General features: G+C 30.9%; 2 protein-coding genes across 2 annotated transcripts in view; one reads left to right on the top strand and one right to left on the bottom strand.

Annotated features, from left to right (window-relative positions):
- Window positions 1–17,055, top strand: part of LOC126824699 (twitchin) — a 73,808-nt gene that overhangs the window by 18,378 nt on the left and 38,375 nt on the right. Inside the window, exons 14-24 of the mRNA XM_056101745.1 lie at window positions 4,643–4,781; window positions 5,528–5,649; window positions 8,283–8,427; window positions 9,052–9,193; window positions 9,441–9,568; window positions 11,571–11,663; window positions 12,010–12,204; window positions 12,433–12,738; window positions 12,899–13,050; window positions 13,354–13,504; window positions 13,665–13,792. Coding sequence (XP_055957720.1) covers window positions 4,643–4,781; window positions 5,528–5,649; window positions 8,283–8,427; window positions 9,052–9,193; window positions 9,441–9,568; window positions 11,571–11,663; window positions 12,010–12,204; window positions 12,433–12,738; window positions 12,899–13,050; window positions 13,354–13,504; window positions 13,665–13,792 — 1,701 coding nt within the window. The remainder of the gene's footprint in view (window positions 1–4,642; window positions 4,782–5,527; window positions 5,650–8,282; window positions 8,428–9,051; window positions 9,194–9,440; window positions 9,569–11,570; window positions 11,664–12,009; window positions 12,205–12,432; window positions 12,739–12,898; window positions 13,051–13,353; window positions 13,505–13,664; window positions 13,793–17,055) is intronic.
- LOC126824701 (uncharacterized) lies at window positions 94–3,850 on the bottom strand. The gene is made up of 2 exons (XM_050554026.2): window positions 3,635–3,850; window positions 94–2,631 (listed from the first exon to the last, which is right to left on the bottom strand). Exons 1-2 carry the CDS (start codon window positions 3,692–3,694, stop codon window positions 685–687), a joined length of 2,007 nt encoding a protein of 668 aa, XP_050409983.2. The 5' UTR covers window positions 3,695–3,850; the 3' UTR covers window positions 94–684.

The raw sequence follows: 17,055 nt of genomic DNA, 5'->3' as shown, positions 1-17,055 counted from the left end.
CTCTGACACAACCTCCCACTACAAACAGTCAGATTTTCATGTTGTGGAGGTCATCGAAAGTATAAAAAAAACGTAACAAAATATAGATCTGTATTTTAATCAGATTGCAAAAATTAGTATATTATTTTTTAATGCGGTTCTAATCAGTTTTACATCTTTGCTACACACAAAGACTAAATAAACAGTTTTAATTTCATGAAATGGTAGGAGAACTTCTCAATTTCTCGAAGTATACTTAATGTCTGTTCAACTCTGTTGACTCTATTCTAATGCGAAGCTAATTGTAGATGGACAGTGTAAATTTTGTATACATACAAGAACCCTGCTATAACCTATTTCTATATTGTATTTATTTTAATTTGGCGATCTTCTGATTATAAAATAGCAATGAAAGACATACATTAAATAATTTATATAAGCTATGGCTTGTTTTCAGATCCACAATATCAGTATTGTAAATAATCATGATATAATAGAAATAAAATATTTTTTAAACCAAATAAATCATTAATTAAAACATGAAATAAAGAATATTGATTTGAAACATGTTTTGAATAATTACCTTATAATTAGTTCATGAGTAAGAAAGATACACATTGTATTGTCATTTATAATCTAATCTTCCTTAAAAAAAACCCAAAAATATTCTCAGTCACATATATAATCCAATTTATCTGACACAAACTATTGTCGAAGTGAAAGTAAAGCAGCTGTATCCATGTCAATAACACCAGGTTTATAAGGAAATGTACTTTTGGGTGGGTTCTTGCCACCATGGACTACAATTAATGACTTATTATGTTTATCTTGTCGTAGTTCTTTCACTTGATAATCTTGGTATTCAGGCTGCCTCATTGTAGCTTGTGGACCCTCAATTGCAAGAGGATTGTACATTTTCCTAGACTTTGAATTTTGTTCTTTTCTTTTATCCGTTTTTTGATAAAACCAGAGTAAGAAAGTTGTTATAGAATAGAGACTGCCGTCAGGAATCTGCGCTTCTTTCCACAGGATGTCCTTTATTTGTTTATAGATGGGATTTGTGGGTATTTTGAGTTTGATCAGCCAATCGTTAGCTATCACAATAAAAGTATTACATTTTTCCTTCGGAATGAGAAATATGGATGTTTTAATGGCAATGTTTGTATCGAAGACAGGGGTATCATCACCTGCAGTTATCAGTTCGCCAGATATCAGTAAATCATAATGTTTGATTGACAAGCCAGTTTTCATCTGAATTCGAACTTTAAAAGTCGCCAAACTTTCATGGGCATGGGCAAACATTTTGTAAATAATTGTTTTTGGAGAATGGATAAAAATTGGGTAACTCTTTAATTTTAAACTTAATGGTATCCTAGTATCATCCATTACATCTGCTATTTTTCCATCGTTTGGAAGTTTTGTGCCATCTGCATATATATCATATACAGAAGCATTTGGTACACCCATTTCTTGTAGTCTTTTTTTGACAGTTTTGATTTTTCTGTTAGCAGCACATCTGATGTATTCTGATATACCAGTACCAAGGATAATATTAAGTTCCAACCCATAAAGTGTATCCGGATCAATCTGGGCTTGCGATATGGAGGCCATGATGTGGGGTCCAATACCGCTGTTCCACATACCTCCAACTGTTTCTGAAAAATCAATTTCCTTTCTAGATTTATACAAGCGTATAAGGTTCATCGGCAATCTCGTTATTCCATGAATTTTCAGTGCCACTGTAGACCAGCAGTCAAACTGAGATACAGATACTGTATTGGTCACACCATCATCCATAGTAACAGGAATTGTCTGTAACGCTAATTTGTTGAACATTCCGACTGTTGTTAGAGTAAGGGTACTGCCATCTTTGATCTGGTACATTCCTAAACATTCATGCCATTTCAATGGATTCTTTTTATGATATACCACTAAAGTGTGTTTGGGTAAATATAGCTCAAACAGGGCCATAACATTTTTAATGTCAGGACCTACCGTTCTTTTTAAAGCGGTATATATAATGTTCGTACTTGTCATACATGGATCAACGTAAATATGGTACGTCTGACCCCAGAAACATTCAATGTGAACTAATATATCATAGTAAAGATGTAACATTACAAACAAGCGTGATTTATGACCTATCTTATATTCAAACAAATGTCTAGTATTAACTAATGGTGTATCTTTATAAAGAAGTTCTATTCTATCTGTCGGGTAGCCTTTCTGATTGTGTAAAAATTGTTTGAGTTCTCCGACAGTTGTGGCTACACTGAGAACCAGATCGAATTTGGCATTCAGTTGTTTGGCTTCTAGCGTTATTGTTGGGTCGCACTTTGGCACAATAAAAATACACGAACCATGTTTCACACGATAAATATCCAAAATGTTGACTGGTCTTTTCCGTTTTGGTTTAAGCACCATAAGTTTTTCATTATGTCTATCATATTGGAGACTAGATATAGCAAAAGTAGCCATTCTCAGTAAATTATCGCCAGCCAGTGGAGTATAGAGAGCAAGGGTTTCTGGCATTTTGTGTGACCACATGATAATTTGTTTTCCCACCAAATTTTGTAAATCCACATCTGCATATGCAAATTCTTCATCACTGCTGTGGTCATCTTTGTGTATTTTGACAAGGTCATCATGGGTCTAAAAAAAAAAGCAAATATTTTAAGAATAAAAAAAAGTATTCTTATTTCTCTGATAAATGTCTTTGGAAATTCAAAGGCATAATGGCATCTCTAATACGAAAGTTTATTTTAGTTACTGGATTTATCACACCAAGTTTATATGCAAGAACATACATAGATTAATTATTACTTAGCTCTAATACATACCGCTAAATTGATCATATACTCAGCTATATGATTAACTTAGGTTGATTATATACAAAGCTCTAACATACTTACGTTGATTATACACAAAGCTCTTATATACTTACGTTGATTATACACAAAGCTCTAATACACTTTATATCCAATACTCTAATACACATTATATACAAAACTCTAATACACATAGATCGTTTGATTATACACAAAGGTCAAATACACATATGTTTATCATACACATATATGTTAATTATACACACACATATGTTAATTATACACACACACATGTTAATAAGCATAAACAGGTTGATCATACACAAAGCTCTAATACACTGAATGGTAATTATGACTCTCATGAAGAATTAAAACAGATGCAGTATGGATGCCAAATTACATGCAAACAGACACACATTGTTTGTTTTATGTAAAAGGTGTATAAAATCAATTAGAAAGACTACAAATAAACTTGGAAATAGCTCTCTATGATATTACTACTATGGAAGCAGTCATTCAAAGGCATTAAAGTTTGTCCAGTCAATCAGTCATTGTCTCTATAGTGTTAATATTTAACACTATTTACATTATTGTCATCTAATATGTAAAGAGGAGCTCAAGATAAACACAAACCAAAATTGTGATTAGATTTTATATATTTATAATGTGAATGTTAGTTATATTAAACATTTGTCATATTTATAGTTATATTATACATTGTCTGCGATATCACCTTGGTGGAAATGCATGTTGAATAAAGCTATTTCACACATATATTAAACATTAATATATGCTATGTTGTACAAAAGGTAAAAATGACTACTTACTGTTTGGACTTCTGGTTTAGGTTGAGATACCAAGGTGTTTTCTCTAAATTGTCGAAACATGACCAACTATTTGAAACACTAGTTTTTGTAATAAACTAAGCTACATTATTCAGACTTAATCTTCGCAATAATTTCTAGTTTTTGTGATAAGACACAAGAAAATAAAATGTCAACTTTTCATGATATATTTTATGATGTATCGAGTAGGCTATTGTCAAGGTGGTTGCCAGTGTAAACAAACTAGGTTAGGGATATAGGATTTATTCCTATACAATCTGTTCACTGTACAATATGTGAATGGAGGATTATAAAGAAATAAATAACCAACCGCTCTTTAACAAAAGCAATAAATATTATGCCCTTACAATGAATAATAAAGCCAGTGATAACATAACTTCTGAATACTGTTTTGAATTGCTATTTATATTTTGCAGTATGAGGGTTAAAATAAAGAGTTTCTTTCAAAAATTCTATACAAGTACTTGCATTTACGCATGTGGAAGTTTTTATCTAAACTAGTCAATAACATTTAAAGATGCATTACTGGTGTGTAAGATTTAGATAAAGAGCTGGGCATTCTTGCTACAATAGTTAAAAAATACATGTAGATAATGAAAAATGAATATATTGAAAATTTCAGACAAATTACTTTATTCTGAGCGAAGTTATGAGTGTTTGAAGTTTTGACCTAAATAGTTTCGATTGTCAAGTACCATTAGTGTGATAATAACCAAAGTTTTGATTATCCATTTCATGTTAAATTATTAAATGGTCAGGTGTTCTAATCCATTCAATATCTCGGCCGTGTGACTAAATATTTCATATAGCTTTTGAAGCCTGAAAAAAGGCCTGAAGTAAGCAGATTTAGCTCTTACATAATGCATCTTAGGAATAGGAAGATTATTTATTGTTTTTTATTATCTTATTTGTTAAAGATGTTGTTGCTCAAATATTTGTCAACTTTTATGAAGGAAATGATTTTAATTTTCAAACTTTTGTTTTTTTCAGTACACACCTGGAAAGTATGAAATTCAACGTCGTGAAAATCGTTGTATTTTAAGAATTATAGATTGCTTGCCTGAAGATGCTGGTGATTATTCGTGTAAATGTGGAGTATCAGAAACCAAGTCTAATGTTGTTGTTAAAGGTAAGATATGGATGGTTTTATGAGATCGCTTTACTTCATCTCACAGAGGTATGGACTGTTTCGAATTCACTGAATTGCAGTAGAGTGAGTTTCATTTGATTTGTCTAGGCTTATATGCACACATAATTTTGGTAAAGATTTCGATTTTTGTGAACATATGTCCCACATGTGCTTTGCGAAATGGGAGTCTCTTGGAGGATATTATTTGATTGATTTAAACAATATTTTATTCAAATAAGATATATATTGTATACATACACTGTCAAAAGGTAAGGATTGAAAAACAAGCCAAAGGCTTATATTAATTCGTCTAGTTATTTAATAAATATACTACAAATACAATTGTAATATGTACACTTCACATACAAAATACATTTAACAGTACGGTATTTTCTATTTAATATTAATCATGAATGCATTTAATTTAATAGTTTGTGTCACTTACAGTGCCTTACCATTTCATAATATGTACGCTTGCTTCGTATGATGTTTTGGGGCCGTCAGATGTATATTAAACGAAAAAGTAATAAATTCAGCTAGTATTTTATGATTGTTATTGGAGTCTTTTAGATAAATTTATAAATTTGTGGACTGTATTTAAAATGTGCGTATTCATTTGCAAGGTATTATTACTATCACTGTTGGTTAGATTCTATCAACGTATGGTTTGTTGCCCATTATTTTGCTGTTTACTCAGTTATTGTGACTTCATTGAAAAAACAACTTATTCTGTTAATTTCCATCAGATCCTGAATGGGAGTTCATGAAGAAACTAGAAGATGTTGAGGCTGTAGAAAGAGAAAAGGCCATTTTTGAATGTGATGTCAGTGACCCAGAAGCAGAAGTCACATGGTATCGTGATGACAAGGTAAAAAAGCTTTTCTCTGATCTTAGTTATTTCTAGAGTTAAGATAAGAACAATAAAATTGATTATTATTAATTTATTTAGTTTAATTACTTCACTATAACTTCACAAAATTATAATAGATGAGAGTGATGATATACCAAGACTAAGTTTGATAGGTTAAGCAGTCCATGCGAACGACTATCCATTGTCTCTTGCCAGGGCCCTCTTTCCCACACCACTGACAAAGGGGAACCACACTGAAAATCCTGATGAACATTCTCGGCCAATGCAGGGATCGAACAGAAGACATCTTCTAGGCTAGCAAGCCAATGTCTTTCTCACTGAACCACTGTGGCTCCCCGAAAATGTGCAAGTAATTGATGAGTGTTGTCTATTTATTTTGGGATTAAGTCAGTGGGCATCAGCTTTAATGTTAGCTTGTTTATTTGACATGGTATGTATGTCTGGTCCACATGTAATTATAGCAAATAAAAATACTTTATTTTGTTGAATATTGCTAAGAAGAATAAGGACTGAGAAAAGACTAATAATAATTTGGATCTTCCTTTAATTCATGATAATTATTTGTATTTTAAAATTAAATTTGGGTGACATTTACAGACAGAATCAGGTCAAATTGTGGAAGTCAATCTCCATGAACAGGTACAACCCAGGTTGTCAGTTATTTTGTAGAGATTTTTGATGATAGGCAACCATTTTAGCATTCCAGACTTTTTCCAACCTTGTCACACTTTTTTGTAGATTTACATACTGCAATGGTTGTGTTTTTGATTCAGACAAATATATGCATGTTGTTTTAGACAAAAAATGTCCGATTTTGACTATTAGATTCAAAATCTTAATCCATAATTAATCAATTACAGACAATAATTGTTAACAGGATTTTGAATTTTTTATCTGCATGGTTTGCATTTAATCTTGCCAGTAGGAATATGTACTTGTAACAGTGTCATATGAACTTAGAGAAATATCTTAAAATAAAAAAAAATGTGGATTGAGAATAATTAATTTTCGTCATCTATATACAGGGATGTCATTAGAGGCCGGAAACAGGCAAATTTCGCCATTTAAATTAGGCCAATTTCTTGCTACTTTTCAGCTAGAAAAAATCAGTAATTTGATTTTAATAAAATAATTTTGCGTAATATTTAATTCTTAAACTGCAAGCACACCTTGGGCATAATTATATGGAGTCGGCAAATCTTATAATAACGGTAAACCATATACACGATTAATATTAGGACTCTTTTAGATGTATGTTATAGTCTTCATTTTTGATGTCATGATAATCAAAACTGTCAAAATGGCTGCCACCGAGAACAACACATGGAAGCGAAAACAGGGAAATTTAGACTGCTTTATTAAAAAAGCAGAAAAATAATAATGGTTTGAAAAATTAATAATTTTTTTCATGTGGAAGACGCTATAGGTTATTTATTAAAGTCAACCCCCTAACATATGGGTATTAAACAATCTACAATAGAAATTGTACAACAAGCTTTATTGTAGGCCTAATTCCTGAAAAAAAAACACGGTCTTCATGCTACCGGTGCCTGGATAGCTCGCAGATTCGGGCCTGCTGCCCCTTACTTTAGCAAAATTTCCTGTTACATAAAAAGTGAGTGACATCCCTGCTATATATTTTTAATTATGTTCATATGCTTCACTCTATTGGGGAAAAAGTGCAAGATCAAAAGGGGACACATGGATCATCTAGAAAATCAGACAGCTACTTGACAAAATGGTCTTATGATTTTTCCCTGTATGGTTTGTCTGAAGTTTAGTAGGATGATATCCTTTTATTCTATTAACCCTTTTTATTCTGCATGTAATTACAGTACAAGTTTGGTTTGGTGTGTGTGTATGATAAACTGATGTTTGCTCTACCCTTTTCAGCATGAAGTTGAGGAAAAATAGTAAGATAAATAAAATGTATATGGTAAATCATTAGATAATAACTAGCTGGAATGGTTATTTTAAACTATTGTTTGTTTGGATCAGAACCCAAATGCTACATTTCTCTCTGTTCTTCTCAGGGACGACGCTCTTTGAAAAAAAGCCTAAGTCTCTGCCAATTCATATATATGATTGACATGAAATTTGTCCCTTGGACATTTGCGCAGCGATCGACAAACTTAGATTTTTGATATGATGTCACAATTTCAAAATGACAACGGTGGCGCCATGCTCAGTTCCAGGTCCATACAGTACAATCATAGTTGTTTTAACTACAAATAAATTGACTAAGATTTTGCATCTTTTGTGTGAATTCTTGAATTATTGTGATCATTTTTGTTTGCATATTCTATAATTGTTTAATAATAATGAACCTATTATAGTATTTGATTTTGATATTCAATTGAAAATGATGTGGAATGTCTAACTACATGTTTTGTTGAATTTAATGAAATAATCTAAAAGCATGTATATATAGAAAAATGATTTTAAGATGTAAATGTTAATAATAATATTAATTGTTAATAACACTTAATATGGGAATACTTAACAAACATGTATGAGAAATATGACTAATTTATGCATGAAGAACTAAATTTTTGTCAGAATTTATATTATTACTGACATGTTATTACTAAAAGATCAACACAAATATATGATTGTATTATTTATGTCAGGAACTTAAATCTGGTGGAAAGTATGAGTTTGCTAAAGAGAATCTGAAACGCCGTCTAATTATTAAGAACTGTAATATTAAAGATGATGGTAAATACAGTTGTAAAATGTTGAGTCAAGAAACAGCTGCTGATCTCTTTGTTGGACGTGAGTTTTTTATTCATCAATTTTATTCTTAGTGAAGTTATGGTCATTTTAGGTTTACATTTGTTTTCACACCACCATCTTTATATCTCATGGACAAATATAATAATAATAAATGTGCCGTGTTTCACGTGCAAGCAAACTTAGTCTACATGTATGTCTTTTTATACCTACTGGTAGACATGCTTAATTACATAATAACAGCAGTCTTTATATTAAAATAGAATATAGTTTTGACATTTAAAATATATCTGTCCTGTTGTACATTTATTAGGTTTTTAAAAAAGTCTACATGTATGTCTTTTTATTCCTACTGGTAGACATGCTTGATTACATAATAACAGCAGTCTTTATATTAAATTAGAATATAGTTTTGACATTTAAAATATATCTGTCCTGTTGTACATTTATTAGGTTTTTAAAAAAGTAATTTAAGGACTACTATTTACGAGGATGTCGAGAGACAACATGTCTCATACAATTTTCCTAGCTTTTGTTTATATATATTGAAATATAATCACTATTCTTAATGGTTTGTCATGTATTATTGAAATAAGAAACATATTTTACCCCGAAAATGAATTAGTTTGTGTGAATGTTAAACACCATTTTTAAAACCTATTTCAGCTGATATTAGGTTTATGAAGAAATTAGCTGATGTTCAAGTAAAGGAAAATAGTAACTGTGTATTGGAATGTAAAGCTATCAATACACATAAAGATCCACATAAATGGTTTAAAGATGGCAAACCATTTGAACCAGGTGCAAGGTAAAATTTTTATGTCACATCTAAGACGATGGGCCCTTTACTAAGACAATGGTGTACTACAGATTTAAAGGACACTAAACACAACAATATGAGGTCCCCACATGATAAAGAAAAAGAACCCCCCACACTTCTTGTCTTTAGATTGTCAGAGTATTAATTTTTTTTCCATTGTTATTTCCTGTAGAGTATGGTACAATTAAATTTTAATTGCTAAGTATAAAGTATGCTGCATACATTAATATTACAGACATGAAGTGAGCCAGAAGGGAGAATCATATAAATTGACTATAAAGAATGCTAAGTTTGAAGATCAGGGTGACTATATGTTAAGAATTGGTGAAAGACCCACCAAATGTAAAGTCACTGTATTAGAACGTAAGTACATCACTTAATGATTTTACTAATTTCTGAAAGGTAAATACTCTAAAGGTGGGGGTAGAATGACCCTCCAATCTGATTAAAACAAAGATCCTATTTCGTTTCATTTTTTATACGCCCACATTGAAATGTGGTCGTATATTGTCGTCGCCCCCGTCCGTCCGTCTTGTGGACGCTCTAGAGGCTAAAGTTAATATCCGATTGACTTTAAATTTATACACAGTGTTTAAGGTCATGAGACGAAGAAGTCTATTGATTTTCAGCGATTTTTGATAATTACTGCCAGAGTTATGGCCCTTGATCACTTCAAAATATCTTGTGGACGCTCTAGAGGCCAAAGTTAATATCCGATTGACTTTAAATTTATACACTGTGTTTAAGGTGATGAGACGAAGAAGCCTATTGATTTTCAGCGATTTCCGATAATTACTGCCAGAGTTACGGCCCTTGATCAATTCAAAAAATCTTGTGGATGCTCTAGAGGCCAAAGTTAATATCTGATTGACTTTAAATTTATACACAGTGTTTAAGGTCATGAGACGAAGAAACCTATTGATTTTCAGCGATTTCTGATAATTACTGCCAGAGTTATGGCCCTTGATCACTTCAAAATATCTTGTGGACGCTCTAGAGGCCAAAGTTAATATCCGATTGACTTTAAATTTATACACAGTGTTAAGGGTCATTAGACGAAGAATCGTATTGATTTTCAACGATTTCCGATAATTACTGCCAAAGTTATGGCCCTTGATCACTTTTAAAAACCTTGTGACCCTCTAGAAGCTAAAGTTATCATCCGATTGACTTCAGATTCATACACAGAGTGTAAGGTCTTGAGACAAACAAGTATATTGATTTTCAATAAATTTTTATGACTTGAACAGCTAAATCCATGATGTTAAAAGTGTCCTATACTAAACGTTAGCATGGGGCAAAACTTTATAAAAACCAAACAAATTCTAATGGTTTTCTGATAATTAATTAATGAGTTGTTACTCTTAATCAGATTTTAATGTATTATAAATGTTTCATTACCGAAAAAAGTAAAAATATGTGACAACTCTTGTTGACTGCCCGGACGAGTTAGCTGCTGTGGGCGTATGTTTCGTTGCCTGGCAACCTATCTTTATAGTTTAAAATTTCATTTTACTTGTCTTCACTATACTAGGATCTGGAAGAGTTGTTATATAACCTGCGTTCTGGATGGCGTGAGGGATTAGCCAATGAAACCATCTGTTACGGTGACTTCTTGGCGTGTGATGCATGGAACTGGGTAAACGACTAGAAACATCAACGGGGGTTGATTAATCAATGTCTGTTGTCATAGGGTCAAAAGCCATTTGAACGACCTGTGACACGACCTTTTACTACAACCGATCAGATCTTACCACATAAGACACATTAACTGAAACTCCTTAATATGCATTTAAAGCTAAACTAAAACCTTTCCTGTTTACAGAGGTGTTTTCCATAGTTCAATAGATCAAAACTTAAAAAAGCACACTAGAAACTTTTGTTTTAGCATTACCGCACTGTATGAATAGAGGAATATTATTATTTTTATTAAAAAGCCTGGCGCCATTTTGTTTGTGAAAATTTATTGATAGGCCTGTTTTAAATCTGATTGAATCTAAGCCAGAACATTGTCTAGTGTTGGTACTGGGTATTTTGATGGAATGTTAAAAAATATATTTGAGTACATATTAGAATGGTTTAAATCGTGATAAATTTGATATTTTAGCAAAAAATGTAAATGATGCATTGTTACTTTAATGTTAAATTTGTAGTGGTGGAAAAAATGAAAAGAAAACCAAAGAGACAATTTATTGCAAACATTAGGATACCATATTTGATTATATGAAGGACCCAAAATATCAGTGTTATGGATTGGAATTGAATGATTCTAATCACAAAATAAATGACAGGTAGAAGTAACGTTCAGTGTAAATTATCCGCATCATAACTATAACTATGTTTGAAATATTCTCTTTTTATTTAGTGCCCAAACCACCCAAGATTTCATTAGGTGATATACCAAAGGAAATCAAAGTGAAGAAAGGTGAAAGAATTGATATCGACATACCATTTATTGGTAAGGTAGTTGCTGTACTTACAGTAGCATATTGCATTTGAAGTTGCCTCTTTGTATAAAGAATTTAAAAATTTCACATTGTTTAACACAAATTCATCTAAATTTTAAAATTAGATAAATTACTTGAAGTTTAACGTGTATATTAGATATATTTGAAATTACATATGAATGAACACCATAGGTTTAACTGTATATTAGCTATTGTTGAAATTAGATCCATATGATCGAAAGCCTGAAGATTAACATTTTCTATATTAGATATATTTGAAATTAGATAAATTACATATGATTGAAAGTTTAATATATTGAGAGTAGACTGTAAATTTCAACTTGATATGTGTTTAAGGTGCTCCACAACCTGATGCCACATGGAAGAAAGATGGTACTGACATCAGTCCTGCTGACATTGATATGCAGACTACACCAAGGAATGCTAAACTGGTTATTCCTTTTGCTGAATGTACAGATAGTGGTACCTATGAACTCACTTTGAAGAATGAAGCTGGCACAGACAAAGTTCCTATCAAAGTTGTTGTTGTTGGTAGGTTCTCTTGATTTGAGATAAAAATAACAGATTTGGAAATCAATTTTATGAATAGGTTTCATATTTCTAAATGATTTTTCATGAATTTATAGTTTATTAAGAAATGAAATGACATGAAATGAGGGTTAAAGTCCTAATTTTCTGCACCAACATAAAGACTTTGCATGAATTTTTAGTAATATTTAATCATTTCAAATGTTCTAAAATTGTGTTGGTTAATTTCAGATAAACCTGGTCGACCCAAGGGTCCATTAGATGTTATGGATATCTTTGCTGAAAGATGTGCATTAATGTGGGATAAACCAACAAACGATGGTGGTTCACCCATTACTGGCTACGTGGTAGAAAAACAAGACACAGCTACTGGTAAATGGGAGAAAGTTTGTGAAACAGATGCTGAAGATTTAGAAGTAGATGTTAGTGATCTTACCACAGGTCATAAGTATGCCTTCCGTGTTTCTGCTGTAAACGAGTTTGGTGTTGGTGAACCATTAGAAACTGATGGTGAAATCTTGGCTAAAGATCCCTGGGGTAAGGAAACAGTGATAAAGTTTCACAAATCGATACAAATTATACTTATTTAAGTTCATTGATGATTTTTAAAAGTTATGTAAAGATCTTAATATTGATTAGGGTTTTTTTTGTATCTTAGTATTGATTTTTTTTATGTATCTTATTATTTAATATTTAGATCCATCGGATGCACCCGGTGTGCCATCCATTCTGGATTACGATAAAGACTATGTTGAAGTTGGTTGGGATCCACCTAAGGATGATGGTGGTGCCCCCATTCAGGCTTATCAGATTGAGTATAGAGAAAAGGGCAAAGGTGACTGGAAAAAGGTGAGCTATTGTCTTGAAATGCAAAAGTTGCATCTATTCCAAAATAATGATGTTAGTAATATAAAGGTAGATAATTCAACGTTTTAGTTGATTATGCAAAAATGAAATATTTTAGATTTTTTCTTGAATAGTATAGAATCTTTTCACAATAAATATTTTATCATTGCACATACATTCATTATTTATAGGTACAGGATCTTTTCACAATTTGGGACTTTCCGGACAGACCATCGAGCACCCCCATTAAGAAATGTGTCAGGGGAGATAACTAACATTTGTTCATCTTTTGTTTATTATTTTTAGGGAGTAGAAGTACCAGGAACACAAGAGAAGGGTACAGTAGATGGTTTGGTTGAAGGAAAAGAATATGAATTCCGTGTTGCTGCTAAAAACAAAGCTGGTTTATCACCATTCAGTGAATGTTCTGGTCCAATTGTTACCAAATCTAGAAAAGGTTAGAAACATAGAAAAATATATATGTATCCTCTTACTTACCCATGTCCATCTTCCTACTGTTAAATTTAAATCCCTGCTACATTAATATGACCAATAACTACCATTGTTGAACCGTGCCTTGAATTATTTCTTTATAAATGTTTGTTTTATATATACAGTTAAACCAAGAATTGATGAGCGAACACTTCCTCAGAACATTAAGATTAAGGTTGGACAGAAATTAAATCTACCAGTTGATTTTGTTGGTGAACCATTACCATCTGTTAAATGGGAACTTAAGGCTATTGTAAGTAAATGTTTCTGTGTGACACTAATATTTTGATATAGAAATGTTTAGAATATAGAAATGTTTAGAATATAGTAATTAGGCCAAGGTATAATATTCTCTGTATTCTATCTAATGATATAGAAATATTTTGTTTTCATGAAGTGTATATGACCGTGATAGCAAAATGAATCAGTGAGTCATTTACGATATGAACAAAAATATTAAGATAGGCTAAAATATCTTTTTAATGATATAACACGAAAGGTTTTAATGATATAACATGTAAGGTAAAAGTTTAGATTTGACAAGTAAAGCAAACTATTTCTTTTTATATATTTAGCCTATTTCGCCATTTTTGTGTATATACTATTGTCGTAAACAACGATTCCTTTTGCTGTCATGGGTCACACATAGTACACTGTATGTCATGTGACATCTTCTTTCATAAGCGATGGATTCCTTTTTTTTTAAAAAAAAACATCAGCTAGAGCCATAAATAATATTTAAAGATAAAATGATTTTAAGCAACAACAGTGTCTATATACATCATAGCATTTGTTGAAAAAGAAAATAAGTGTTGAGTGTAGGTTTATCAAACAAAACACAGCAAGAGTTATGTGTGTTATTGCCAGCCGTAACTTTGTATCTTGATTATGTAAATGTAGAACTGTCTATCAATTTGTTTGTTTGTGGTAAGTATATTTGTTTGTGTATATCAATAAAAAATGTTTTTTAATATTGTTGATTGTTTGTTACAGGATGATGTAAGTATTTGTTTATTGTTGTTGTTGTTGTTTAGTGTATTGGTACTACATACCACACCCTATTCACATCATGTTACATGTAATGTGTTTTGTACCGAGATGTCTATCTGTAATGATCCTACACTGTTTTTACATTGGAATTCGATATAAGAGTAGGCCGTAGTGCCGCTGCCCGGGCAAAATTTCCCTCATAGCACACTGTATGGCGTATGCCCGTCTTCATTAGCCCAGGTTAGGAGCAGAACAGTAGGACGTTAAACCCCATTTCATTTCATTTCATTTCATTTCTGTTTTTACATTGATCTCAGTATTGTTGTCTATATCTCAGTGAATGAGATTGTTTGTAAACAAGAGATCTTGTCCATATTATAATGGGATCTTGTCTAGAAATCTCAAGAAAATAAGATTTTGTCTGTATATCTCAAGAAAAAGAGAACTTGTCTAAAAATCTCAAGGAATGAGATTTTGTCCACGTCTAAAGAGATCTTGTCCATATATCTCAAGAACTGAGATCTTGTATATACATCTCAGTAAATCAAGTCTTGTCCATATGTCTCAAGAAATGAGATCTTGTCCATATAACTCAAGAAATTAAATTTCATCTATATGTCTCAAGAAATGAGATTTTGTATGTATATATATCTCAGTAAATCAAATCTTGTCTATATATGTAAAGAAATTAGATCTTGTCTGTACATATAGGTATTAAGAAGTGTGATATTGTGTATACATCTCAAGAAATGAGATTATGTCAATATATCTCAGATAAAATCTTGTTTATATATTTTAAAAAGATGTTCTTGTTCATAAATCTCAAGAAATGAGACCATTTGTAAACATGACATCTTTTCTATTTATCTCAAAAAATGAGATTGTGTCTGTAATTCTCAATATTTGAGATGTTTTCTAGAACTGAGAATGTGCTGAAATCGTTGTGTAGTTATGTTATAACGGTATCTCAGTTAATTAATAACAATGAAAAAACTGTGCTAAAAATGTATGAAAAACAATTATTTTGATCTGGAAATATAGAACTTATCAGTCGTTTAAAAGCCAATATTAATTATTGACATTTTACTTGAATTCCTCTGAATGAAGACCTGAACAATCTTTCTTTATGTATTTCTATATTTTGTCTTCTGATGGAAAAGTTCAGATTTAAATTTTATTAATAATCTTGCTAAAAAATAAAGTCATTCAGACAGAAAAAGAATATAAATGTGAAAGTTTATTTTATATGTTGACTAATAAATTACCTGTAAAATTTATAGGAGGGAAATCTAGTAAGTAATTAATATGTCTAACGCTATTATTGTAATATATAACACAATGTAATACTATATGTTCTGTTTGTCTCTGTGTTTTTGTATGTTTAATAATATATGTTAATATACATGTTGATCAATATTTTAATATGAGTTATTAATTAAAAAGCTAAACAATAAGCTATTATTAATAAATGCTTTAATAAAAAAATAATACTGATACTACTTTCAATAAAATTATCATTACAAACATGGATAGTTATTTCCAATAATCCGAAAAGGGAAATTATCCTAAACAAAAATGGAGTCTGAATTTTGAAAAATGAAAACAGACTTTCAAGTCCAAAACATTGAACCTTCCAAACCAATCTGAATATCATTCACAGATATAATGAGTGAAATTAATTAATATTTAAACTGTTTGTTTTTGGTCTTTTGGGCCAATGTGTGTTCAAGTTTTTATACATACATTAACATCATCATACAAATATTTGCACTTTTAGTTGAAAATCAAGAGTAAGATTTTCCTTCCCTCGAACTTAATTTTCAGTATGTTCAGTTAGTTCAGTTGTAACATTTAGAATTACCTATAAGTACATTAGTGAGCAGATATGTAGATCATCATCATTATTAGACCAGTGGTTGGCAATTTATTGAATTTTCAGTTTGGAAAAATAAAAGTTTACATATCATTATTCTTTTCCTCTTTTTAATTTTTCTCATACCAATTTTTTCTGTCATTTAGAACTAGACTAGTTTTCAGTGTTCATTAGGTTGCTGACCTCTGACATTTTAACCTAGCATTATTTTAATATTAGCAGAAGTCATTTCAGGTCATTTTGTTCTATACAAATAAATCATAAATATTTGTTTATTAAATATTAGATGTAGTTTTAATATAATAACAATTTGCATGTGTAGATTTCATAACAGTCGCAAAACAAACTAATTCAGTAATTGGAATCTTATTTTTCTTTCAATTTTGAATTTTAAAAATGCAAACCATTAAAAGAAGAATATTATTATGTACTTCATTCAATTCAAGTAAATGAATAATATATGTATCTATGTTTTTTTGTCATCATTTATGTACATTCTGTCTATTTCTCTGCTCACTTTTTATAGTGATGCTGTATTTGTTTACATTATCTACAGAAAGATATATGTGCTGTTTATTTCATTAATATTGTCATCAATAAAAGTATTTTTCTTGCTCCAGTTATTGACATGTTCTTTTCGAAATGTTAAAAAT

Source organism: Patella vulgata, chromosome 6 (genome assembly GCF_932274485.2).
Source record: "Patella vulgata chromosome 6, xgPatVulg1.2, whole genome shotgun sequence".
NCBI classification, from domain to species: domain Eukaryota; kingdom Metazoa; phylum Mollusca; class Gastropoda; family Patellidae; genus Patella; species Patella vulgata.
This window is presented reverse-complemented; position numbering and strand designations above follow the sequence as displayed.